The sequence below is a fragment of the Camelina sativa genome, chromosome 10 (genome assembly GCF_030686135.1).
Source record: "Camelina sativa cultivar CO46 ecotype springtype chromosome 10, ASM3068613v1".
In the NCBI taxonomy this organism is placed as follows: Eukaryota; Viridiplantae; Streptophyta; class Magnoliopsida; order Brassicales; family Brassicaceae; genus Camelina; species Camelina sativa.
In genome coordinates this window covers 27158478-27185807 of record NC_141889.1, presented here as the reverse complement: position 1 = coordinate 27185807, position 27330 = coordinate 27158478, and the positions used below count along the sequence as shown (strand labels likewise).

Here is a 27330-nt window from a genome sequence, read left to right as displayed (position 1 = left end):
AATTTTAAAATATAGAGATCGCGGGCCAGAAAAAGAAAACTAAAAAAATCGTCGGTGCGGTGAGAAAGGCGAAATCAAAATGGCGAACCTTTTTATTACAAGATCAGTACTTTTTAGTACTTTATAAGTGAGACTGTGAGATCATATGATTAATTATTGTAAGAAAAATAAAATATTGGCTCTGACTTATTAGTAGGAGTAAAAGTCTTTTGGTACTTTTTTGGTTTCCTTCTTTTCTAATAGTAAAATTCTTCTAGTGTTTATCAATTTGAAGAAACTCATTACATTTAGTAGAACACGTTTTTGCATCCCTTAGCTTAGATCTTGATTTACACTGACTTCAATATATGTTTATGTTGTGTCCAATTTTTTATTATTCTATGAAGACTAAGAAATCATGCAGAAGTAACTGTAAGTAGATGTAGCAAACCAAGTGAACTGAAGATAGCAACGAATAGGGAACAACTCATACAACGTATTGCTCTCAAATATTGAGATTATTTTAATCAAAGAGGTTTTGTAGTATAGAAAGTGACAATAAGTTCCTAACTGAAAGTGAAAAAAAATTCTAATTGCATGAGATTTTTGGCATTTTTGTTAGAAAAACGTGATCTCTTGTTAAAAAATTTAAATCTTGTAAACCTTCTAATTTAATACAGCGTTTTGTCTGCTGTAATAACAAAAGTATCATGGGATCAATGGTTCAGAAATTTTAGAATTAACATTTTTTTTCATCCCAAATTTGAAAGTATACTTGTAACTTACTTTTTTGATATATATGACAAGTTAAAAACTAAAAATGCAGCGGGGGAGGGAAAAGGGACGCATGACACATTCATGAACTTAAAACCTCTACGTTAACAAAAATCTGAAAACTTATCTTAACACTGCAAAGACCACAACGTAATTGATTTACTCGTACAAAATCTGATAAACAACGGGTGCAAAATTCTGATTTTTTTTTTACCGAAGATAAATATGCCTAAGTGATACAACATTGACGGACATAAAGAGTATTCTGTGTAAATCTTCCATCATCGACGTTTGTATAAACATGCTTTCAACTCGGGCCACTTTATTGTCTTCTGATTTGAATCCAACTGCTCCTATACAATTCATAAGATTAAATAAAAAGGTTATTGCTAAATACGTGTAGATCCAAGCTCTGAGTCTAACCAAACCTAATGGAAGCATTTATTCACTAACCTTTTTCTTGAAATGCAATAAGATGAACATCTTATTCGAGACGTCCTGCAAAAAGAACAAAATGAGTATCTTTCTCATATAGGGGAAACGAAGAAAAAAAAAGAAGGATAAGAGTATATAAGAGACAAAAGATTTTACCTTTAAAACCGAAGTAAATCCAAGATCACAAACTGCTTTCACAAAGTCTTTTGGGTCTCCTCCTCCATTGTTTGGATCAAACCTGCTTTTTACTTCCGCTATAAGAAGCATACCGCTGTTGAATACACCCATAGGAACTGTTATTCAGAATCATGACAAAAGCCTATAACGAAGAAGAAACTGGCAATAGTAAACAAAAGCTGACCTTGGACGAAGAACTCGATGTGCCTCTTTGATGTAACTAGAATAGTTTGTTCCCATTAACGAAAGACAGAAAACAGCAACATCCACTGATGAAGACTCAAGTGAAGTCTACACAAAGCAAACCCCAAAGACACCAGTTTAAGTCTAAGGGAACAAAGAAATCATCAAAGTAACATGAATGCAGTAAAGATTCTGACGTACATACATTTGACATATCGCAGGCAATAACAGAAGGGTTCTTTGAGACAAGATCAAAGGAAAAAACTTTGTTCTTCACACTTTTAGCAATCCTTGCATCACCTGAGACAGATTTATCATATCGGTAAAAGCGTGATTTCAACAGGTAAGAAAATCTCACCACAGCCAAAATACAGGGATAAAAGAAAACCTCACCACAGCCAAAATCAGCCACAACTAAAGAAGAGCTCCTAGACAATAGCCAATCTATAATGGAATTAACAGGAAGCTCAGGCCAATTTGACATTTGTTGCTGATACCCTGTATGATACTGAAAAACAAAACATAAATCAAAAAAATTTACAAATTCAACTCAAGATTCTTGTTCTGGAGCTAATGGTGTGAGTTTTAATTACCATATCAAACATTTCTGGATCTTCTTTAAAGTAGTCTAATGCTTCTTGTCCACTGAGAAAGCAGAGATTTTTATTGAACTAAGCTGAAGATTAAAATCACGCTAAAGAATTAAAAAAAAAAAAAAATCAAAACTTACGAGCAAGTGTAGAGCTTCTCATTGAGCATCCTAAATTGGCCACCAGATAATCTCTCTCGAAGCTGTATAAATTGATCAAAACCTCCATAAAACTTCAATCATAAGACGGCAAAAAAAAAATCAAAATGTAATCGAGAGAGAGAGAGAACCATATCGAGGAAATTGGAAGGTTTAGCTCGTTTCGATGAAGCTGAAGAAGAAGAACATCCATGCTTATTGTTTTTGTTGATTTTGGTATCTTTTTGACTCTTCAGTTTCGACTCGATTGGTTCTTCTTTAGAAGGTTTAGTGTTCTTTTGTTTCTTCTTGTTCTTGTTCCTCTTCCTGCTTTTGCTGCTTGTACTTTCGTCTTTCATGGCGGTCGCCGTCGTCTTCAACGTTCTCTCTTTGCGTTTTAGGTTTTTTTTTTTTTAGTTTCAGAAGTAGGAAGATTGATGAGTTTCTTATCTTTTGGGCCGGCTTTTTGTATTGACCTAATAAGCCCATTAATGGCCCAAAATTAATAATTAAATCTTCGAAACCGGTTTAAGTTTTTTTGGTAATGAACTAGTAAACGATGTGAAAAGAACCAAAATCGTCGTTCCCAATTCCTTTGAAGAACATCATCTGCTACTGCTATGGATGATGATGATGATGATAGTTCAGTGTTCTTCAGGAATGATTGTGCTTCGATACTTTCACAGATTAAGGATCAAGATGAGCAGATTCGTCTCAAAAGAAGGTTTCTTCTCTTTCTGGTTTTATATGTTTGTGTGTGAATTTAGGAATATAATTTGTAACTTCGATGGAGGAAACAAATGCAGCAATCTCTTTTCTTATTAGGCTCTGTGAAAGTTCCAACCTTTAATGTGCCGAGGAGAAAAGTTTTAGACTTTGTTTTGTCTTTTGCTGTCTTTGACACCCTGAAGTGAAGCTTTTAAAACCTTGTAGGTGGCTGCAGTTGGGTTGTAACTTAGATGTAGGAAACGAGTGTTTTGATTTCGAATCAATCTCTCTGCTTATTAGGGCTTTGTGAAAGTTTCAACTTTTCATCTTCCTCTGAAAAAAAGTTTTAGACTTTGTTTTGTCTGTCTTTAGTACACTGTAAGTGAAACTTTTAAATCCTTGTAGGTGGCTGTTGGGTTGTGATATTTCTGAATCCAAGGACCATACTCCGGGAAAGACTGAGTGGGTTCATTACCGAGTTTCTATTTTGTTATTCCCTTTGTTTAGCTGATTGATTATATGACTATGAGCTCTTGTTCTTATTTTCAAACAGTTTCGTCCCTGAATCTTTGCTCAGGGGAGATGATGTATGTCTCTCTCATTCACCCTCTTTTTTTAAAAGTATTCATAGTTCCTTCCAGTGAGATCTCTTTTGTGATTCCAGATATTCTACGAGACCATTAAGTCGCGAGTAGAGGAAGCATTTGGAATTTGCAAGAGTGAACAAGTATGCAATGATGTTCAACAAAAGGAGTTAAAGTTCAGCAGTCTCGAAGTTGCCAGAAAGCTTGATTTTATGACGAATAAAGGTCTTTATCTTATCGCAAAGATAGTCACAGGAGGTTCTACTGTTTTTGACAAGACTCGATGGAAAATGAAAGAGATTATCAAAGATTCGATCAGTAGAGATTTCGGAAAGGGAAAAGACGAGACTGGTAAAGAAGACATTGTTAATCAGCTGCATCAAGTTCTTAGTGATCCCGCAAATTTCCGGGTAGATTGCAAGATGAATTTGGCGAGAACATCTATCTTGCAGTCCCATCTTGATGCTGCAATGAAGGTACTTAATGAGCTAGATAGTTTGTCAACGCAGACCCTCCGTGCCATGAAAAGGAAACTTAAAGGTTCAAGAATGATACCTCAACTGAAAACCAGTAGATTTGGTCAGAGTCGAAGTGATCTGATAAGCCAGGTGAAGCAAATTATCGAGAAGATGCTCTCAGAACTTTCTGCAAGGGAGAAACTGCAGGAGCGATTGGCTAAAGCGTTGTCATTAGTAGATTTATCACTTAAGCTAAGTCCTGGCTACAAAACTACTGCTGCCACAGATTTTTTTCGGTTCTCACCAGAAACAAAGAACCTGCAGAACGAGATAGTGAAGGCAGTCTGGTTACTCCGTAAGGTCAGGTTTCCTGAGCTGAAAAGATTGCATCTTTGTTTAGACCCAGAAGCTGAAGTATCTAATGACAGCTTAAGATCAGCGGTCAGAAAAATGTTGATTGAGTATCTGTTTGAGTGCAGTGATATGGACACTATTCCAAAGTCTTTGATGGAAGCTCTTTCAGTGGTCAACAGGAGGACACGGAATGTAGAGCACAAGGTTTTTCCAAGGGAAGCAATTGAGGAAGAGACAGAGTGTGTATTAAATGTGAGTGCTCAAGTGAAACAAATATTTTGCCAATGTATTCCAAATTATGAGCTTGATGAGGACTTTGATGATGCTTATATGGAGGAGTTAGAAGACAGTGATGATGATGATGATGATGATGATGTTGAGAGTTGTAGTTTATTTGATAACGAGAGTAGATGCCGAAACATAAAGCTTGAAGTCAAAGGCACTCAAGACGATGCAATGGGGTCCTCTGATTCGGATCATGAAGAAAGTGGTGCAGAATGCTTGGTTTTGGACCCGACTGATTCTACACACGCAACCAACCAGCATTGTTACAGCTCTTCTGTCAATAGGATTGTTATAAGAGACCTGACAGAGAGTATTACTAGAGATCATCCTAGGTCTCTTTATGTCACTCCCACATCCAATAAATCAACACGTATGAGTGATAAACATGACATAGGTACGAGCAATATCCGAGTTAAGGTTGAGAGGGATATTGAGATGGAAGGAGATAACCAGTTCAGCTCTCGGTCTTTGTTTTCTGTTGAAAATATAAAGTCTGATGATCATGGTGAGCAGAAGCCACGCAGAAGAAACAAAAACCAGTACCTAGCAGTCCAAGATATATCTGATGAGACAAGCTTGGTTGCACATAACCTGATCGGCTGCTTACTAGAGAAATTTGCATACCGTCAAGGTCTAGACTTAGAAGCGGATGAACGTTCATATCTTGGAGGCGAGTCGAGGCTTCAAGAAGATATAGAAGGTGAGGATAAAAACGTTTAGAATCTTGTACAAATTCATTCTACTTGTCTTACTGTCGACATGAACTAATTGAGACATCCTTGACGCTTGTGTTCCCAAGAGTCATCTTCTTACTATATTTTCACTTGTGTGTTGCAGTGAGTGAAGAAAAGAAAGCTTCATCGCAAGAGAAGTCAGATGAGTCGATCATTGTTTCTGTTGTCAAAGAGCTAATGCCATCCCTTGAAGAGAGGTATACATTTATTTGCATTTGTTTTTGTTTTCGGTATGTACGAAAGTTTCATGTTGCCTACTAAGCGTGAGGATATCAAATCTCTAATTACCGGATATCTGATTTTAACAGTGTCTTCATGAAATTAAAAGAGTTGATGAATATGAGCTAGCATCAGTCTTTCCAACCAAAGTGAAGTAGCAATGGAATGGAAAGAGAAACAACAGAGCATATTGAGATGAACACAACAAAGAACACGATTTTGCATCGCATTGTATGGATTTGTACTTGACTCTGAAACCCCTGGCTAATGTAAGAACTTATGCTATTCTCCTTTTTCTTTCATATGAAAGATGATATTTGCCCTACAGTGAACACCAAACAACGATCGCCAACAAACTATTGTTACAATCTATCAATAAGAATTGGTTTCAAACAGAAACAAAACCGAACCAAAATAATAAACCAAAAGCAACATTTCGTTAATGCATCAAAGCGAGAGAGCTTAGACCAATCACAAAAGATATGGCCATTACAACAAAAGCACATAATGTGAGAACATAACAAGGCAAAAAAAAAAAAAAAACGCTCACAGAAACCAAAAAGTTTATATGTTTCTTCAATGGTAAAATCAATCAATGACAAACAAAAAAAAAAAACATAATTCCTCGGTTCTGTTTTGTGGTCGAATCAATGGATGTTTTTCTTTTTTCTATTGTCTTGTGGCAGTCTCCAAGAAAACTTCTATATGAATCAAATTGGTAAGTAAGTGAGGTTAGGTTCTTATCCTGACCTCCTGAAAAAGGTATAAGCCATGGCTATAGTTGCAATGGCTCCGACCACAGCAGCTCCAATGTAGAACTCTTCTTTGTCAAGAGGCTGGAACCATATGGTGCACTTCCTTCCTTCTTTCTTAATTGGCTCTGGCTTTGGGGTTTCTTCTTGGCAACACGAAACTCCCTTTGTTCCCTTACAACATCCTCCTGTGAATCCCTTGCTCTCCTCTTTGTTACCGTTTGTTATCATTTTCTCAGCTTCAGCTTCAGATAAGCCCATTTGGCCCCTGAAACAGAAGTAACTTAGCTAAGTCCGAGACATATACAAGCTAGAAACATGAGTATTTGAAATCTATACCTCCAAATCCTTTGTATGATTTCTCCTTTTGCAATATGCTGGTCAAGCAATTCAGGCACATCATCAGGAGTTACATAGCCATACCTGCATTTAAGCCAGCACGGTTACCAGCCATGAACTATAACATTTTCAGTTTTTGACTTTTGTACCAGCCATTTACTTACCAGTTGCCAGTAATCTTTCCAACTGAATCAGGACTGAAGATGATCAAATTACCAGCATACTTATGCTGTCCAACATGTGAACATCGTTTCAGAGTAATCTGGTCCGAAAGTCCACGAGAGCCAATCTCCTTTTGGAACCTCTCTAAGATTACCGGTCCACAAACACCACATCTCTTGTCCCGACTAGTATGAGTACACACAAATACAAATGTTCCAGATATATCTTCTTGACTCCCAGAGCTCGATGCCTTCCCATTCACAAGAACATCTTCAACAAAACCTTCCACGTCCGTATCCTTAACCCCCCTTTAGTCAAAACCAACACAAGAACAGAGGTTTATATAAGTCACTAAACTCAAAGTCTCCAGATTCAGATCTGAATCTCAGGTTCAACAAGCTCATCTAAAATGTAATATCTGAAGTTTCTAAAGTTAGCTTAATCAACACTTTCTAGAAACCTATAACTACAAGTCAACCATGTTCTAGTCAACTTGTATCATCAAAACATAGAGAGGCACTCACTTGTATCGGATCATATCTGGAAAAAGTAACACATCACCATCAGACCCACCACCTTCACATACATTAAGCTTCGTCTATAACAACACCAACAAGCACACAAACAAACAAAAAAATGTCAGCGTAATGGTTTTAAGAATAATATTTCATAAGAAAGAGATACAACGTAAGAAAATGTATAACCTGAACAAGAAGATCAGATTTGCGATCATTGAGCAACGTAGCGAAACGTTGAGGTAAACCTTGTTCTTCGACATGCGAGGGCCAAGCTTCAGGTGTTTTGTAAAGAACAAAAACATGACGACCGTAAGAAGTAATGGAATTGGCTATGTTGGTGCTGTACATCTCCGGCCGTTTAAATCCATACTCTGTGTCTTCCGACGCCGGAACAGAGTTCATGTTCTCAACTTCAGCCATTTGACGAGTTAAAGACGGTTTCTTGTCAGATTCAAATCGAGAGAAAGAGAGAGAGTTTCGACTTTTTGAAGAAAAGTGCATATATATTTATGTTTCATAAACACGTCGTGAGGCGTCCACACGAATGTGACGAAGCGGTGACACAAAATTATAAGCTCACAGACGGATTCGTGTCGAGATGTCGACAAATCTACTTGACCGTCTTGCTTATTTTTGGTGACAGGCAGTGGTTTTTAGTTAATCAAGGCACGTTGGTCAACTAAATTGTATATTATGTGAGTGATACGAATTTTAATTACCTGAAGATGACTCAAATATTTGTTTATAGATCATAAGCAAGAAGAAAAAGAATTTTAAGTATTTTATATAAGAATTTTAAGCATTTTATATAAGGGATTATATGAAAAAACTATACTTAACTAGAAGTATTATCAATGGTGTGTCAGAATTCAGATGAACAAGTGAAATAACGGAACGACGAAATAATAGAGTAACAGCTCTTGTTTTTTTTTTGTAAGCAAACACTCCATCAAATTAAGTTACAAGGGTTTTTGGTATTATCGAAGAGTTAAATTCTAGACCAAACATTTGGTAAAAAAGATCAAGAGTTTTGGAGTAAATTATCGAAGTAAAGGTTTAAGACGTATCTAGCGGCAGAGAGAACATCAAGCCTCCTCTCACTCGGCTCGTACTTGCCTTTCCTGAGCTGATACCGGTGAGTCACTGCAGAGATTGTGTACGTATTCCCTTCTATCATCACGTTCTCGCCGCACTGAAGGTTCTGCCAAAATCAAAAAAGCTTTTCATCATAATTCATCTACATATTGATGAGGGCTTGTACTTTTCTTCTGAAACATTCATTTCATATGAAAAAAAGGGGAAGAAGTAGAAGAAGAGTTGAGACTGACATGAGGAAGGCAACGAACGCCAAGAGACTTGGGAGGAGGAGTGATTTCAATGACTTTGTAAGGGTAATTGCTCTGATCTCTTCCTTTCTCTTTCTTTCTGCAATTTATCTCCAACCTCCCTACCTGCAAAATCCACTCTTTTTACCATCCTTTTGGGAGAAAACTCAAAAAAAAAAAAAAAAAGATTTGCGATTTGAGTTCGCTCTAAAAATCGTTACTTTTCCGATACAGACGAGATTTGATGCAAGTGTTGCCATTTCCACAAGTCAGATTATCAACCCAGAATTTTTGATACGAGAGAGAGAGACAGGGATAATAACTTAAGAAGAACCCAGTTGAATTATTCTCTGAATTTTGTGAAAAGGAACACGAGAAACAGAGCAGAATCTAAACAATTGAGACAGATGATTGACCACCAGATATTTTTTAAGGTCTATTTGTGGCTCTCACTTGAGGGAGAAAGAAGACAACCAAACCTTCCGACACATATAGAGGCTTCTAATGATAACGTTACAAACAAAGACTACATAAGAGTCTAACAAGATTCGAGTCAAAAACTCAAAATCGATGTGATACAAGCTAAGTCTAAAGTTGCCACAGGAGTTCTACGCAGAAAAAAATAATAATCTGGCACACTGTTACGCCGAGATAATTTTCTAAAAATGTATGTAAACTACTCAGGTGGGGACCCAAAAGCCCTAAACGCCTCCTCTCTCTCTCTCTCTCTCTCTCAGAATACAATAACTAGCTATCATCAATCTTGATAACCATTACACAAACTAAGCATGACGGAACAAGTAAGAAGAAGACTGGAGCTTTTATTAAACTCTCTACCTTCCATAAGGATGGTACCGTCCGCTGCCACCACCTCCATATCCGCCTCTACTTCCCCCTCCTCCATAAAACGAGCCTCCCCCGCTTCCTCCACCGCCATTGTAACCTCCTCCGCCTCCACCTCCAATTCCACCCATGTCATAGCCACCACCTCTATAGCCTCCACCAGCAGCACCCATTCCACCCCCATACCCACCAATACCGCTACTACCATAACCGCCTCCATAACTGCCACTTGGTCCACCATACCCACCTCCAGGTTCACCGTATGGCGGGCCATACATATCACCAGGTCCACCACCGTACCCAGCGCCTCCTCCCATACCGTAACCACCTCTGTTGTAACCACCACCGCCACCTCCTCCATAACGACCAGAATATCCAAGTGCTGGTTCTCCTCTATAAGGTCCCACGCCACCACCGTATCCACCACCGCCATACCCACCGAATTCTCCTCCGTATCCTCCATAACCACCAGACCGGCCACCTCCATAGCCGGCACCACCTGATTTGTAAGGACCACCTGGACCACCATATCCACCACCGTGTCCGCCACCATAACCATCCCCATAGCCTCCACCAAAGTTAGAGCGAGAGTCACCAAACCGCTTTGACGGGGTTGTAACTGAGTTTGGTTTTTTTGGCTCAGCCTTCTTTATCTCAACCTAAACGAGAAAATTTCCACAGACAATTCAGCAAAGTAACAGGGCAGATTAGAGTGTCCTGATTATAGCTACAAATTCTTAGATATTTGTAAGAGCGTGCCGTTACCTGAGTCCCTGAGAGCTCAATTCTGTTCCCTTTCGCCAAGAGATGATCAACCATATCTTCACTTTCATATGTAACAAACCCAAAGCCACGCGATCTTCCAGTTGAATGATCACGCATAATCTGATGTTCCTTCAGCTCTCCAAATTGCATAAAGAATTCCTTGAACTCATCTATTCAAACACCAATCAGCGAATTAATATATATATAACATGTCTCTGACCAAAAAGTATATGATAGAGATAAAAATGGAAAAAGTTCTTACCATCATCCACAGATGAAGGAATCCCACCAACAAATATCTTCTTGGTTTTGAAATCATTAGAGCTCACGGATCCTCTTGGTATTGTCCGCTTAATTTCAACCTGAAGAGCCAAAACAAAGAGTGAATATTATCACACTGTTAAGGCACAACACAACTTAAAAAAAGTAAGGGAACAGCTCAATGTCACCTGCTTCCCAATGATAATGTGATTGTCCTCCATAACTTTGTCGACCACAGAGACATCAGCGTATGTGACAAACCCAAACCCTCGGGGCTGTCCAGTTTTCCTGTCCTTCATAATGACAGAATCAGTGATCTCTCCATATTTCCCAAAATGCTTGACGAATTCAGCTGCATCAGCAAATCAAAAGCCACAGTTAAAAAAAAACTATTGAACTTTACACGATGACGAGAGCGCTAACCTCATACAATGTTGCAACCAGACACAAGAGCTAACCTGAAGTTGTCTCCCTGGCTAAACCTCCAACAAATATCTTTCTACAAATTCCACAAAACATCGTATAAGTACACTAAACACTAAGTATTAAGAAACCAGAGAAGAGCACTAATCTTATCCTTGTCCACTCTATAAATCACTTTTATGCTAATTCGAAAGAAAAGCGATAACAAGTCTGAATCTTTCTATAGCAAAAGGCCCTAACAAGCCATAAAATCTCACAGAGCTTAACGAAAAAGATTAGTAATTTAGAAAACCCTAAGAGATTCGAAACAAAAAGATTCTTCCTTTAATCAAAATTTTCATGAAATAGAGAAAAGAACCAAACCCTAATTCCTGAATCTAGAATCTTTTAGGAAGAAATCGAAGAAACGTACCCAGCACTATCGACGCCGCCACCAGAGTGAGGCTGAGATTTGTCGTCATCGTCTTCAACATCATCGGATGGTTTAGGATCCTGGATTCCATCTTCGATAACTGTTTCCGTTCCATAAGGATCCATGACGGCTTGGGAGAACGAAGAAGAAGAAAGAAGAAGCGGCAGACGCCTAAAAGCCGTGTCGTGCAGTGAGCAAATCCCTAAAACCCTTAGAGAAGAGAAAGGGGGTGGGGGATACTTATTGTACTCCGCGTAGCACTCGATCTTAACCTCGTTTCTTGTGTTTAGAAATAAGGACGGTTCATCTCGCTTTTTTTTTTGGTTTCGTAATGAGTGATTCTTAGCCGTTAGATTGTCTTTTGGTCTTTTTTTTTTTACTAATCTCTCTCTCTTTTTTTTTTTTTACAATTTTTTAAAAAAGATTATAAATGTAATTTGAACAGCCACTCAATAATAAATTAGTAACACAAAAATCTATACTAAATAAAAAGGAAATCTATAAGCTCCTAAGGCTGTCCACGTTGATATTAAGATAGTCGGTACGAATTTGATATCTCATTGATTAACATTTTCTAAAATTTTCAAATTTACCTATATTAGATTTTTTAGATGACCAATCAAGATCAACCAACTCAATATTTAACATTTTTTAAATTATAGAAAATTTCTATATTATAATATTTATAAATAATTGTATGTACAACATCCCACATCGGCTAGAAAAGTTTAGACGATGGAGAAAAATTATTATAAATAAGACTAATATCCTTTCAACTACGAATGAACAAGAAACTTGATTTATCAGACGTCCAAATTAAAAGTTTTATTTGGTTTATTTTAGCAAATTAAAACTTCTAAAAAGTTTCAAAATATTATAATATTTTAAAAAGTTTAAAGTATTAACAACATTGAAACTTTAGATGTAGTTGAAAATTTTAAAATATTATAATTATTGAAAATTTAAATATTATAAATATTTAAACTTAATAGAATGTGGAAAAATACTATAAATACTTTCATAGGAAGTTTAAAATATTATAAAAAATTAAGTATCATTAATATTTATCAGCCTAAGGAGAGAACAGCCAAGGAGAAAATGATAAGTTTTTAGAAAAGTTACAATTTTAAAAAAAAAATACTATAAATGTAGTTTGAACAGCTAGTAATCATATACATAAAAGTAACGTTTTAATCTCTTCTTATTGGTTGATTTTCATTTAATGCTTTCTAATTTTTTTTATCAGCTTTCTAATTGTTTAATTGCTTTAAACAATATTTAAAACCTAATTAACAGAATACATTTAACTCACACATTAGAATAAAATAATAACTGAAAATAAAATCTCCTCCTCTCCCACCAATATCAATGTTGTTGTATCATATATGTGTTGTAAGAGTTTGATGCTATATTTTAATTTATAAAGTATTGTATATATATAACATATTTTTCAATTTTTATGTTATTTCTATAAAAATAAAATATTTCTTTTATATTTCTTGCCTTTCTAATCTATTTATATTTATTTTTAAAATTTCCATAGTTAAATTTAAATGCACATATGTTGGTTGTAACAAAAAAATTAAGTTTATTTGAGAATTAGATATTCATATTCCTTTTAAACAATCAATGTGTAACATATTATACTTTTGAATCAAATTATAGACCCACCAACACTCACTTTTAGATTAAATGAGGTTTAATTTTAGGAGTTGGAAAAGTATAAAAGTTTGTTTGTAACTCTCATAATAATATCATAGTAGTGTTCTTAATGAATTTAATTTAAATATGACTCCAACTACAAAAATATATGGCATATGGCATGTAAAATATATATCACAATGATTTTGAAATATGACTCCAACTACAAAAATATATGGCAGATGGCATGTAAGATATAATATGACTTAATTGCACTAAATATATTATCATAAAGAAAAATTGATTTATTTACTTTATTTAAATTTATACTATATAGTCTTTAAATTTTGGAGTATATCAGACTATTCCTACAAGAGAGAGATGGCGACGACACAATTAGGGTTTTGAGTCCCGATTGATTTTCGAATGATCCTGGGGATATGGCTGGTTGGATTTCGGGTTGGGTTTCTGGTGATTTCTGGTGTTGGGTTTGATGGGGTTGAGCGGCGTCAATTGCGGGATCTGTTGGATCTCCAAGATTGTATTTCCCTATGGTTGTTGAGATGGTCGATATCGGATTTGGCGATCTATTTTGGGGATCTTCGGGGATCTCTGGTTCCCAGGTTTGATCTCTTGGTGGGAGATGCGATCTATCATATCCCTGGGATCGTGTTCTTTTGGTGTTACTGTTGGAAAGTTTCAGATCTGCTGGAAGATGAGGCAGAACAATATCTGTTAGGGATTTGTGTGGTCGATTTTGGAAGGTTGTGGTATTTTCCTTTTCGATGGTGCGGATTTGCTTTGAGTGATTTGATATTACTGATATTATATGCTCACAGGATCACGGGGTCACAGGGTTTATATAGAGAGTGGGACAGACTTTTGAAGAATACATCTCTCATTTGCTTTCACTCTTCTCGGCTTTTTCTCTGCTCCACTATCGATTTTTGATATCGTCGTCATGTCGCAGAGTGGGCTTATGGGAAAAGGCTTGGTCGCTCAAACAGCGGAGGTTGTGAGGCCTTAGAGGAAGATTAAGATATCCTATTTTGATAATTCTGATCTTATTGATGGGTATTCGAAGACAGTGGTGGGCCGCTGTTTCAATCCTAAGATGCAGGATATGAAGTTACTACTCATTATGATGCCAAGGATCTGGCAGGTAGAGGGTAGGGTTGTGGGTGCTGATCTGGGATCGGGGAAGTTCCAGTTCGACTTAGAGGAGGAGACTGATCTTGTTGAAGTTTTGAAGCTGGGGCCTTATCACTTTGATTCTTGGATGATCTCCTTGGTTCGTTGGACACCGGTAGTGGATCCAGCCTATCCGTCGGCGCTCACGTTCTGAGTTCGAGTGTTGGATGTGCCCATTCAGTTCTGGGCGGAGCCTACATTTCGTGACATTGGGTCTGGTTTGGGGAATGTTGAGCAAGTGGATATTGATCGAGGGAGGGTGCAGGTTACTATTGATGGTCTCAAGCCGCTCTGCTTCGAGGTGGACATTGAGTTCTTTAATGGCGAGATTACAATCGTGAAGTTGCATTATGAGTGGTTGTATGGTTGGTGTGACCTCTGTTCTAGTCTGTGCCACGATGCGACTGTTTTTCCTATGGTTAAGAGTGTGCCTGTTAATGGTGGTCCTATGGATCCTGGGGTGGGACAAGACCAAGGGAAAGCTTGGAGCTACAAAGGTGCGGTTCTGGCTGAGTCAAGACGGGGAGCAGGTCATGGTAAGGGGAGCCATCGAGGTCCAAGTCAGGGTGGTGCAAAGGCTCGTACAGAGCATTTGGTTGGCTCTTCCTCGCGTAATAAGGGACCTTCTTGTTCAGGTGAGGCAAGGGGGAGGGGAGGCAAGGGGTTACTCGGGGACAAGGGAAGTAGCCGGGTTGATGCTGGAATTGCCCCGGTTCTGGCAGGTGTACGTCTGTCTGAGGTGCTAAGTCAACAACAGAAGGCTGTTAAGAAGGCTTTATTTCCAGACGGGGGTGATGGAGTGGGTTTGGTGGTGTCTCCTGCAGGAGAGGTTGTGGTTGCTGAGGAGGGACAAATCCTCTCTCCTTCTCTTGTGGACAGAGTCGAGGGTCGGGAGATATTGCTAGGTTTTGCGACTCAAAATTTGGGGGCTGTCACTGCTTCCTCCACAACGGGTACTGGGGTGCAGACAGTGGCTCAGGTTTCATCTCAGGTGAGTCCACAAGCTAGGAACAAAGAGTCTGTTCTGGTGCCGTCGGGTGTGGGTCCTCCTTTGGGTTTCGTTGCTTCTGTTGATTGCGGTGTTTCTACAGATCAAAGGGATGAATCTCAGGTTTCCTTGGGGAAGCCAGGTTCACAAAGCGGAGCTGATATTTCTTTAGACGCGGTAGGGGGGGTTCTGGTTTCGGGAGAGTTGGAAGGAATGGGTACATATGCAGGGAAGGATATGGAGGTTAGTGATGGAGAGGTGGACGTGGACATGGATCAAGACACGGGTGAGGCTTCGGAGGAGGAGATGGGTTGCGAGGATACAGAGGGTCATCCTAACGGTACTACCAAACCTGCCATGGGTGATAAGGGACGAAAGGGAAAAGGTTTAGTGCTGCGAGGGGTTAGTGCGAAGAAGCGCAATGCTGCGATGCTGCTGTCTCCGAGGAAACGTCCTCCACATGGATCCGTTTCCGGTCACCGGCGGACCATGCCTCGAAAGCCCAGGAAAGGGGTCAAGGAAGGTCCAGGTGGGGGCAAGCCACCAAAGCCAAAACCTGTTAAATAAATGTACTAAGTTGGAATTGTCAAGGTCTGGGGAATAAAGCTACTATAGGGAACCTTAGGGATCTTTGGTTTCAGCATATAGACCAGATTTTTTATTTCTTATGGAAACAAAACAATTTTTTATTTTTTGGAACAATTTGTAGGCCATTTTGGCTATAATAATTTTAAAAACTGTGGAACCCGGTTGGTAGCAGTGGAGGTTTGGCTCTATTTTATAATAAAAATAATTTAATGTTGAGATTTTAATGGAGTCTAAATGAATGATTGATGTTGAAGCGGTTTACAAAGCACAAACTATTAATTTAACTTTTGTGTACGGCGATCCAGTTCCAAAAAACTGGGAATTGGTGTGGGAAAGGTTGTTACGAATTAGTTCTTCTCGGACAACTCCTTAGTTCATTATTGGTGATCTCAACGACATAACCGGTAATCATGAGAAACGATGGGGGAGACTGCATCATGCTTCTTCATTTCTCTCCTTTCATGGGATGATCCGGGATTGTGGTTTTTTCGAGTTTCCTTATTTGGGGGATTGTCTATCCTAGCGTGGGTGGCGAGATAAGAAACCCATAAGGTGTCGTTTGGACAGGGATTTAGGAAATGAGGATTGGCATGACTTATGTCCGGATACAATTACGGAATATTTGCCTAGGATCGCTTTAGATCATATGCCTTTATTGGGTAGTATTGGGGCCGTCGGAACTTTATGTTCGACCGACACTGGATTGGTAGAGACGTGCTTATGGAGGCGATCTCCTCAGGGTGGAGTGGGGTACCAGTTCTGGGACCTGGTGGTTTTGTGGATAAGGTGGTCAGTTGTAGGAGGGGCGATTTCTCGCTGGCGAAAAGCATAGGCTCAGTATGGTAGGGTCCTAATTGAGGATATTAAAAAGGAACTGGAGGAGGCCCAGGCCAATGATGCAACACCTCCTGAGGTTATTTTCGAGCTCCATGGCCGCCTGAGGGAGGCATATAGGGATGAGGAGGTACATTGGTATTTGAAGAGTAGGAATCGGTGGATGAGGGTGGGGGATAAGAATACTAAGTATTTCCATGCCCAAACAAACCAGAGGCGGGCCCATAATCGGATTGTTGGTCTTTTCGATAAGCATGATGTTTGGTCCACGGATGATGTGACGGTTAGGGAAACGACAGTGTCATACTTTGCAGAGGTTTTTTCTTCTATACATCCATCTAATTTTGATGAGGTCTTGAGTGGAGGTCCAAATGGTTATAACGACGGTGGATAATGTTAGATTAACGGCCCTAGCCATAGAGGCAGAGGTCAAGAAGGCGTTATTCATGATGCACCCGGATAAAGCTCCTGGTCCGGATGGGATGACAGCTTTGTTTTTCCAGAAGGCATGAGATATTGTTAAGGTAGATCTGGTATCCTTGGAGAACCGGTTTCTTAAGGAAAACGTGTTCGATTCTGGTTTGAATCAGATGCACATATGTCTTATTCCGAAGGTGGCAAAACTGACCCGGATGGCAGAGTTGCGTCCGATTAGCTTATGTAACGTGGGAGACAAGGTCATGTCTAAGGTCTTGTGTAATCGGCTTAAGATGATTTTACTGGGATTAATCTCGGAGACTCAGTCTGCTTTTGTCCCAAGTAGGTTTGATCTCGGACAATATTCTGATTGCCCAAGAGATGTTTCATGGTTTCCGGACCAATAAGTCATGTAAAGGGAAGTTCATGGCGATTAAGACGGATATGAGCAAGGCATATGATAGGGTTGAGCGGGGTTTTCTCGCGGCTTTGTTTCGCCGAATGGGCTTTGCGGAGAAATGGATTTCCTGGATTATGTTTTGTGTTTCTTCGGTCGAGTATAGAGTTCTTATTAATGGTCAGCCTAATGGTCAGATTGTGCCAGAGAGAGAGGATTGCGGCAGGGGGATCCTTTATCTCCTTATTTATTTATTCTATGTACGGAGGTTTTGATTGCAAATATTCGCAAGGCGGAAGCGGATAGCGAATTACGGGTATTAAGGTGGCTAATAAGTGTCCTCCCCATTAACCATTTGCTGTTTGCAGACGATAGTCTCTTCTTCTGCAAGGTGGATAAGGAACAGTGTGGGGTTTTTTTGGGGATTCTTAAGCAGTACGAGGCTACATTTCGGACAGCAAATCAATTTTGCAAAATCTTCAATCCAATTTGGTCACACGGTAGACGAATCATCTAGGTTGGAGATGCAGGGGGTCCTTGGGATCACCACTAGGGGTGGGATGGATCGTATTTAGGGATCCCTGAAAGCTTGGGGGGCTCCAAGACGAAGGTTTTATCATTTGTTCGGGATAGGCTACAGAGTCGCACAACTGGTTGGACGGCGAAACTGTTGTCCAAAGGGGGTAAGGAGGTAATGATTAAGTCCGTCGCGACTTGCGGTTCCGAGTTTTGTGATGTCCTGTTATCGGTTACCGAAAACAATCACATCCAAATTGACGAGCGCAGTTGCCAACTTTTGGTGGAGTTCTACTGGTCAGAGTGGGGGCATGCATTGGTTAGCTTGGGACAAAATTTGCAGCAGCAAGCAGATGGGTGGTTGGGTTTTAGGAATGTTGATGATTTTAACACGGCTTTATTGGCTAAACAGTTATGGCGTCTGATTGAGTTCCCGGACTCTCTGTTTGCCAGGGTTTTCAAAAGTCGGTACCTACCGGAACTCTAATCCTATGGAACTGATACGGTCCTATTCTCCTTCTTATGGATTGAGGAGTATTGTATCTGCTCGATCTTTGGTGAATAAAGGACTTATTAAAAGGGTTGGCTTGGGGGACACCATATCTATATGGACTTATCCCTCGGTTCCAGCTCAATCCCCAAGACCAGCATTATTTAACAGGTCTGTTACAGATCCTAATCTTCTTGTAACTAAGCTTATTGATCTGTACACACATACATGGTGTCGGGATCGGCTCCTTGAGCATTTTGATCCTGTGAATGTGTCTTTGATTGAGGCTATTCCATTGAGTAGTTGTCCGAAAGCAGATTCTTTTGGGTGGTACTTTACAAAGTCTGGCAAATATACGGTTAAATCAGGATATGAAACTGCACAGCTTGGTGTTCCTAGTACCTTCCAAACTTTTGGGTCGGGACCTGTTATTACCCCCCGCTTCTTCGCGGGGGTCTAGCAACTTCGGTGTCCACCTAAGATAAAACACTTTTATGTGGCAAGTTTTGACTGGCTGTATTTCGGTTTCGGCGAACCTGAAACGGCGTGGTTTTGCTTGTGAGGTTGGGTGTACGATATGTGGGGCGGAGGAAGAAACTATTAATCATGCTATTTTTGTTTGTCCTCCAGCACGTCAGGTCTAGGCTTTTGCCCATGTACCTATGGGACCCCAGAATTTCCTGACAGTCTATCTACGCTAATGTCGACCATGTTCTAGGGCGTAACAATCCGGGTTCACAAGTTGAGACCTTCCTTTGGCTCATGTGGTATATTTGGAAAGCAAGGAATGCTAGGGTTTTTGAGAATCAGGTGGAACATCCTGATGAAGTGGTGCGGTTGGCGGAAGGGAAGGCGTCCTCCTGGTTTCAGGCTCAAGAGGAAGCATGGGATTTGGAGTGTTCATCCACTCCCCTCTTCTCGTCTCCTATGCCTCGGGGAAGTACATTTTCTCTTCCCTTGGTTTACTCGGGTTTCGATGCTTTGTTGATGGCTCCTTGGAAAAAGTCTGATTGCTTTCCAGGTGCAGGATGGTGTTGTACTTCCCCGCTACACGCTGAAGTGGAAGCTACTCGGAGCTACAAACAAACTAGCGCAGCCCTTCCCCGCTACACGCTGAAGTGGAAGCTTTTCAGTGGGCCATGCGATGTATGATTGGCTATGACTTCCGGGATGTGACTTTCATTACGGACTGTTCCAACTTGGTAAAGATGGTGTCTTCTCCTATGCCTTAGGGAAGTACATTTTCTCTTCCCTTGGTTTACTCGGGGTTTCGATGCTTTGTTGATGGCTCTTGGAAAAAGTCTGATTGTTTTTCAGGTGCAGGATGGTGTTGCACTTCTGTACAGAGAGAGTCCCCGCTACTCGGAGCTATAAACTACCAGCGCAGCCCTTCCCTGCTACACGCTGAAGTGGAAGCTTTTCAGTGGGCCATGCGATGTATGATTGGCCATGACTTCCGGGATGTGACTTTCATTACGAACTGTTCCGACTTGGTGAAGATGGTGTCTTCTCCTCACAATTGGCCGGCCTTCCGCACCATATTTAGACGACATAGAGATGGACAGGGAGGAGTTTTCTTCTTTTTCTTTGATTTATGTTCCTCGCAACGCTAATGTTAGGGCGGATTCCTTGGTACGCCAAGCGCGCGCAAATCAACACCATGTTCTGTTTGTAAACACTTTTCCTCCAAATTGGCTCGTTTGAGCTAATTCTTTTGTTGACAAGAAAAAAAGTCTTTAAAATTTTGATGTACACCAAAAAACAAAATAATAACATGTTAATTTATATTATTTTTTCAAATAGAATAGCGATTATGTAAAAACTAATGCGTAGCGTGAGCTAACACCTAGTAGTAACACAAAAGTAGACTTAGGTACATTCTATGTCTCTTTCCGAAATAGATGAGAACTGTAGCCAACGAGCATTTTTGAAGAGAAAACTCAAGAAATTCCTCTCTCCAAATGTTATTTTGTACCGTCCGAACTTCAAACTTTCAAAACTCTCCAAGAGACAATTTGGAACAGAGATATCATCCCAACTAAATGGATCACAATGGGGAACACAATAGGAGTGGATACTGAGATCTCGCATTTAAGAGAATCTCCAAACAACCGGTAAATTAATTTTGGCCATTCATAACCGTCTATACACAGCTTCAGATGTTCAAGCTGGTTGAAAACAATCCCAGCAGCATATGAAGGCTCTTTTCCACTATTGAACCGTGCGGATAAAGAAAGACGTTTGACAGAAGTAATAGATTCGAAAAGCTTCTCGACAGTTTGCCTAACTTTGATATCTGCATATTCAAGATTTGGCATATGCTCCATCAAATAGGAAAACCCATCTCTTGTACCGTGGACTTTGAAATACTTCAAAGAAGGTGTATCTATCAAGTACCCACCAGGAGAGCAATCACCCACATATATCAAAGGTTAAACACTGCAATGATGGGATACTAATAACTAGATCTACCAAGTTATCTTTCCATCTTTTAATAACAAGATCTTTTAAAAACAAGGCAATACGACATAAGCTGTCAAAGAGAATCCTTGTTGGAGTAGCTCACACCTCCAAGTTCCAAATTCTTTAACAAAGGGAGAGTAACCACTCGAGGAACATCCACAAAAATTTTATTTCCGCCGAGTAGGGGGTGTATTCAACTTGACATTTTAAGTGATTTGTGTAAAATTTACAAATCCTATGTTATTCAATCATGGATTTTAACAAGTCTATTAAAATCTACTGTTATTTAACTGATGATTTAAAAATCTACTTTAAAATCCACTGTTATTCAAAACAGTTTTGTGGATTTGGATTTAAATGATTTTTAGGATTCTGGAGGATTTGAGTGGATTTGTTTAGTTAAAAATACATAAATCCAAATCTCATGGTTTTAGGTGGGATTTGAAAGTATATGACAACCCATCCCGTGGACCCCACTAGCCCCCCGCTAGCTGCCCCAACGGACCGTCCGTAGACCCCGTTAGCCCCCGGCTAGCCGCCCAAACGTACACCAAGCTGGCCCTGCATGGCATCGATCCTAACCCATCAATGTGGATATACCAATCCACCAGTAGGTTATTGGTGCGCCAGGCGTTCCTCGAACCCTGGTCCTCACCCTTTATCAACCTTCCCACAGGACAAGTTGCCAACAATTGATCCTAATCCACAGTGATGGGTTAGGATCGATGCCATGCAGGGCCAGCTTGGGGTCTGTTTGGGCGGCTAGCGGTGGGCTAGCGGGGTCCACGGACGTTCCGTTGGGGCAGCTAATGTGGGTCTAGTGGGGTCTGCGGGATGGGTTGTCACATTAGCTAGCTTACCCCCATAAGCCCAAAGCTGGCCCTGCAGGGCATCAATCCTAACCCCTAACCGTGGCAAATAGAACTACTCATCCAAATCCACAGTAGGTTATTGGTGTGCCAGGCGTTCCTCGAACCCTGGTCCTCACCCTTTATCAACTTTCACCAGCAATTCATCGGGTAAGTCACTGCTTTCACCCATATGTGATGTTTCATTTTTTTTAGGTAGAAAAGTAATGTTTATTTTTGTCTCTTTGCAATCTTTCTTTGATAGACAAATGAAGATGAATGTGAAGAGACGTGCCATCAAGAGATACAATTCATTTTAGTACGAGACATGCCATCAAGAGACACAATCCATTTTAGTACTTCCGAGGAACCTTTTTTTTTACTACTCTATCTATCTATATAAAGTTAAAAATGTTATATTATTTTTTCCATTAAAATATTATTTAAAATATTTATTTATTACATATTTTTTACTTATAATTAATAATAGTAAAAATAAATAAAAATGAATTAAGTATAATTAATTAAATTTTAAAATAGTAAAAACAATAACAGAAAATTTTTTTAGTAAATAATAAAAAAATTAACTATATAGAAATTAATTAAAATAAATGAACAATTTTAAAATAATAAAAATAATACTATGAACTTATTTTAGTAATAATGTTATTATTAAAATTTTAACAAAAAATGATAAAATTCCAAAATTTAGAATGAGTTAATGAGTTTAGAATAGAAGTAAAACTTTAATGCATGATGGAGTAAAAAATAATTTATGTAATTGTATTTATAAAATTCGAAACTTATAAATAAAATTAAAGTTAAACATTAGTTTCTAAGAAACATATACTACAAAGATTTATTATTAAATTTCAGCTAAAAAAACATTCATTACTCAACTCAACTTAAAAGTTTTGATCTAATTTTTACACATATTATATGATTAATATAGTTCATTTCTCAATTTTTACACATATGCTTGCAATCCAAGATGTCTGATGTTCAACAGTCAGGATTTCGTCACAAGCTACACAACTATTGAAGCAATCATTTGAAAGGAAGAACAATGGATGTTGATGACTTTCGTGATTGAATGTCTTAGAAACCATGTCGAAACAAACATCTATTTCCGCTTCTTCTCTCTTATAACTGAAACCAATGCATATTCGCCTACATGCTTCACAGTGGAACCATAATCCGTTAGGATTGCTTTCCAAAGTGAGTTCGCGATTGTGGACCTCATGTTGTTTTTTCTTGGGTAGATTAGCACACGTTTCATGTAGAACGAAATGACATTTTTCACACGTGTAGCAAGGATCATAATAGATGGGGAATGTGCATGCGTAGCAGTGTCTGTTTCCATCATTAACACTTTCATGATTGTTGTCAGTAAGTCTAAGATGATGGTTGTGGCTGAAATGGATGATCACCCCTTCACCAACCACCTGGAATGGATCAACATCTTCATAATCATCTTCAGGGTCATCTTCTAATTCTAACCCATCCCAAACATTGTCTCGTTTCACGCATTTTGAATGAACGGCATAACGACAAATGGAGCAAGAGTACGCCCCATAACGTCTATCAATGCATTTGTGACAACCCCACATATATACCCAATCTCCAGGACCAAGAGAATACGTATAACACGTGGCAACTGGGTGCAATATCTATGGATGATGAAACTACACCGTAGACACACACAAGGAAACCCATCACGACAAATGCCACAAGCCTCACAAGTGAAAGATACCTTAATCATTATTTGTGTGAGTGGATGCTCGTGAATCTCCTTTGGAATGCCGTCAATAACCAACGGTTTACTAGGACAAAGATTGCATACAGAGATGTCACATATGAAGCAGTGATAAAACAACTTCACCAGAGGATACTCATCATTACTGCGAAGGAGTTCTTTACACGAGAGACATTTTTTTCCATCCTCATGTATATATAGTTGTGCTGGAGAAGTTTGAGAGGGTGTTTGTGACGATAAGGGTTGTTGATCTCGATGCAAGCCTTGTGGACATAGAGATCACAAGGATTGCATATGTAGCCACCTTCACCCTCAACTCTTTCTTCAGAGTTGTAACATGCATCACATACAGACGAAATATTTGTTGGGTACACAAAGTGCTCATGAAAGTCTGCTTTCATTCCACCAAGGAAACTCTCAGAACCTATGGCGTCCATGTCTCAAGGCCAAGTGTCAAGGTTTTTTCTTCAATTAGAATAGAATGGGTGTTAGTGAGTTTCTTTGTATTGGTAGATATTGGAACTTTCTTCTTACCTTGTTCCGTTTTTGTTTTAGAAAAAAGTTTCAAAAACAAAAACAAAAACTTTCTTCTTACCTTGTTCTCTTTACGCCTTTGTCTTCTTCTTTTTGCAGGATATATGTATATTAAAAAGAAAATCAGAGAAATATATAAGTTATATATAAATATACAAATGTTGGATTTTATAGTACTTGAGCTGGACATTAGATTACCTATTTGATACGAAAAATTAAGGAATGACTTTAAAGAAAAAGAAATCTAGTCCTTCGCAACGACCTCAAAGTCATAGTTACAATGATTCTTATTTTAAATATATCAATATAGCTTCTTTTGAATTATATTCTGTTACATTATTATACTAACCAGGACTCAGATACCCCGCGACATTGCGGAGGAGTATTTTAGAAAAAGTTAATAAATTTAAAATTTAAAATTATACATTATGAAATCATTTAAATGTAATAGAATAATTTGAATATATAAACATTAAACATAAACTGTTACTAAAAGTACAACCATCAAAATAAAAACTTATAAACAAAAAATATTATGTAGAATAGACGTAAATTTGCAAAAAATATTTTCTAAATTATTATAAATATATAAGATTTTTTATGAAGAATTATGGTAAATAGCTACAATTAAAAAAAAATCATAATGACAAAGTGATCTTAACAGAGAATATTGAACTAGTGGTTGTAATGAGTAAATGTAATTTTTATCAAATAATTAAAATTAAAAATGTATTTAATAAGAGTGAAACTATATCAAAGAAATATTGAAATTAAAATACAAAACTTTCAAAAACATGGTAAAATAATTTTTAAATATTAAAATAGTTTTTAACGATAAGTTATGATAATTAGACGCAACTGTAAATTTTATAGTAAGTTTTATTAAATTTCTATATTTCTATAATCATTTCTAAAATTTTAGTTAGATTATAGTATAACATTTAATATTAGATATTAAATGTTATATTATAGAAAGTCGCAACGAACTATGATTTGTTAATTATTGATGAAGAGACAATAATATAGAAAGTTCAAAACCTATGACTATTTAAATAGACACACCTATTAGAACGAAAAAATTGTGATGATAAAATATGAATAAAATATAGTGCAAAAAGATACAACTCTACAATGAACAGATACAACTGTTTGAGTTAAAAAAAAACAAATAATTTTTTTTTCACAAAAAAATGTCGCAACTGTTGTTCTCATTTATTAAGATTATTATTATTACTTTTAAATATTAGATATTAAAATATTGTTTTAATGAAAACTTACGATAAATAGACGCAACTATAAATTCTATAGTAAGTTGTATTAAATTTCTCTATTGCTATAATCATTTTAAAATTTTAGTTAGATTATAGAATAACATTGAATATTAGATATTAATATTCAATTATTTAGATTCAACATGAAATGAAAAAATTGTTTCAACGAACTTGTTGGTTACCGATGAAGAGACAAATATAAAGAGAGTTCAGAAGACATGACTATGTAAATAGACACACGCCAATGACGTCATACACCTATTAGAATGAAAGTTGTGATGAAAAAATATAAATAAAATATAGTGAAAAGATACAACTCTATAATGAACATATACAACCGTTTGAATTTTTTAAAAAGCATATAAAAACATAAAATTTACGTAAAGGTACTACGAAAACTCGCAACTGTCTGCACTTCATTGTACACAATAATCCATATAAACTGCTTTTAAATAGAAGACATCTTTATTACCATATTGAAAAGGTCAAATTAAAAACTCACTATATAATCCATCTAACTGTTGGAAAAAAACTCTAACAATTTTTATATTTAAAATTAACTAAAAGTTGTAAATTAGATTCATCATTCCAAAAATCTTTTGTTAAATCAAGAATTGGAGGGATTTTCTTTACTTTAAAAAAATGAATGCTAGAGAATAATTTAGAAAGCTGTAAAAACTGTTAAGATTGAAAATTTATATTGTTTTGTGTCATTGCAAAAAAATGAAAACAGTTAAAACAAACAAATATATATATAAATTTCAAAAGATATGAATGTCCCAATAAACACAACTCTACAGTAAACAGTTGTAACTTTTCATAAATAACAGTTTTAATGAACTATCACGACTTTTCGGAAAATGTCCAAAAGGTACGAAAACACAACTGTTGGTCGCATTTATTCGGATTGTTATTATATATAGATTCTATTAGAGCAATACTTGAGTTAACCCTAGGGGTGAACCTCATTCATTCACCCTCCTTCTAAAATAAGGAAATAAAATCTCTCTACACTATTATAAAAATTAAAAACTTAAAACCGTTTTTTTATAAACTCAAACCGATATATATTTCATTCTAATATAAAATTTAAACACTAACCATCTTATTTATAAACCCAAACCGACATATAATTTTATTCTAATTGTAAATCTAAACTCTAACCATCTCATTTGTAAACCCAAAACCGACATATTATTTCGTTCTAATTGTAAAATCTAAACCCTAACCAACCATCTCATTTGTAAACCCAAACCGACATATAATTTCATTCTAATTGTAAAATAAACCCTAACCATCTCATTTGTAAACCCAAACCAACATATAATTTCGTTCTAATTGTAAAATCTAAACCCTAACCACATCATTTGTAAACCAAACCGACATCTAATTTTGGTCTAATTGTAAAATCTAAATCCCAGCCACCTCATTTGTAAACCCAAACCGACATATACTTTCATTTTAATTGTAAAATCTAAACCATATTTCTCATTTCTAAACCCAAACCGATATATAACTTCGTTTAATTGTAAAATCTAAACCAAACCAATATTTCATTTTCCTTAAATAAAAGTATACAGAATTTGTTTCCTTAATTTGTTTTGATTTTTAATTTAATTTTGATTTATTTTTAAATAAAATATTAGATAAAACATTCTGATTGGTTGAGAGGGGAGAGGATAAATACAAAGGTTCACCCCTAGGGGTGAACCTAAGTATTTTTCATTCGATTGGATATTGGATTTTATAGTTTTTTTTTTAGTTGGAATATTAGAACCTATTTGATACTAAAAACGTAAGGAATAACTTAAAAGAAAAGTAAAAGAGAAACAAGATCAGTATATGAATTATTCTCTTACAATTATACTAGCTAAATTAATCAAAATACGATGTAAGTAATAGTAGATACAATGTAGAAGTCCTCAAAATTATCAAAATCATATAAAAACTCATTGAACCTTAAGTCATATAAATTACTA

General features: G+C 37.5%; 6 protein-coding genes across 9 annotated transcripts; 1 reads left to right on the top strand and 5 right to left on the bottom strand.

Annotated features, from left to right (window-relative positions):
- Window positions 1-857: 857 nt before the first annotated feature.
- On the bottom strand, window positions 858-2634 carry LOC147937461 (ribosomal RNA-processing protein 8-like). Of its 2 annotated transcripts, XM_087470117.1 has the most exons (9): window positions 2428-2634; window positions 2279-2340; window positions 2142-2193; window positions 1942-2056; window positions 1754-1848; window positions 1550-1656; window positions 1345-1459; window positions 1207-1251; window positions 858-1106 (listed from the first exon to the last, which is right to left on the bottom strand). In XM_087470117.1, the coding sequence occupies exons 1-9, from the start codon at window positions 2632-2634 to the stop codon at window positions 1035-1037; spliced, it is 870 nt and encodes a 289-aa protein (XP_087326243.1). In that variant the 3' UTR covers window positions 858-1034. The 2 variants fall into 2 exon arrangements, with proteins under 2 accessions (XP_087326243.1, XP_087326242.1); XM_087470116.1 differs by having other exon boundaries at window positions 1207-1459.
- Window positions 2635-2741: 107 nt separating this feature from the next.
- Window positions 2742-5942, top strand: LOC104719714 (uncharacterized). 2 transcript variants are annotated; one of them, XM_010437679.2, is made up of 6 exons: window positions 2742-2999; window positions 3389-3445; window positions 3537-3570; window positions 3648-5364; window positions 5502-5595; window positions 5707-5942. In XM_010437679.2, the coding sequence occupies exons 1-6, from the start codon at window positions 2896-2898 to the stop codon at window positions 5744-5746; spliced, it is 2046 nt and encodes a 681-aa protein (XP_010435981.2). In that variant the 5' UTR covers window positions 2742-2895; the 3' UTR covers window positions 5747-5942. The 2 variants fall into 2 exon arrangements, with proteins under 2 accessions (XP_010435981.2, XP_087326238.1); XM_087470112.1 differs by lacking the exons at window positions 3389-3445; window positions 3537-3570 and having other exon boundaries at window positions 2814-2999.
- Window positions 5943-6032: 90 nt separating this feature from the next.
- On the bottom strand, window positions 6033-8014 carry LOC147937460 (altered inheritance of mitochondria protein 32-like). The gene is made up of 5 exons (XM_087470115.1): window positions 7575-8014; window positions 7395-7468; window positions 6873-7178; window positions 6709-6792; window positions 6033-6637 (listed from the first exon to the last, which is right to left on the bottom strand). The coding sequence occupies exons 1-5, from the start codon at window positions 7887-7889 to the stop codon at window positions 6358-6360; spliced, it is 1059 nt and encodes a 352-aa protein (XP_087326241.1). The 5' UTR covers window positions 7890-8014; the 3' UTR covers window positions 6033-6357.
- A 277-nt stretch (window positions 8015-8291) lies between these two features.
- On the bottom strand, window positions 8292-9073 carry LOC104719710 (uncharacterized). Its single transcript, XM_087470118.1, has 3 exons — window positions 8935-9073; window positions 8717-8839; window positions 8292-8589 (listed from the first exon to the last, which is right to left on the bottom strand). The coding sequence occupies exons 1-3, from the start codon at window positions 8971-8973 to the stop codon at window positions 8410-8412; spliced, it is 342 nt and encodes a 113-aa protein (XP_087326244.1). The 5' UTR covers window positions 8974-9073; the 3' UTR covers window positions 8292-8409.
- A 136-nt stretch (window positions 9074-9209) lies between these two features.
- LOC147937459 (uncharacterized) lies at window positions 9210-11694 on the bottom strand. 2 transcript variants are annotated; one of them, XM_087470114.1, is made up of 6 exons: window positions 11418-11694; window positions 11041-11081; window positions 10771-10934; window positions 10584-10683; window positions 10322-10491; window positions 9210-10215 (listed from the first exon to the last, which is right to left on the bottom strand). In XM_087470114.1, exons 1-6 carry the CDS (start codon window positions 11540-11542, stop codon window positions 9547-9549), a joined length of 1269 nt encoding a protein of 422 aa, XP_087326240.1. In that variant the 5' UTR covers window positions 11543-11694; the 3' UTR covers window positions 9210-9546. The 2 variants fall into 2 exon arrangements, with proteins under 2 accessions (XP_087326240.1, XP_087326239.1); XM_087470113.1 differs by lacking the exon at window positions 11041-11081 and having other exon boundaries at window positions 11418-11675.
- An 11049-nt stretch (window positions 11695-22743) lies between these two features.
- LOC147937458 (uncharacterized) lies at window positions 22744-23983 on the bottom strand. Its single transcript, XM_087468815.1, has 3 exons — window positions 23673-23983; window positions 23544-23613; window positions 22744-23460 (listed from the first exon to the last, which is right to left on the bottom strand). The coding sequence occupies exons 1-3, from the start codon at window positions 23981-23983 to the stop codon at window positions 22744-22746; spliced, it is 1098 nt and encodes a 365-aa protein (XP_087324941.1).
- Window positions 23984-27330: the final 3347 nt, after the last annotated feature.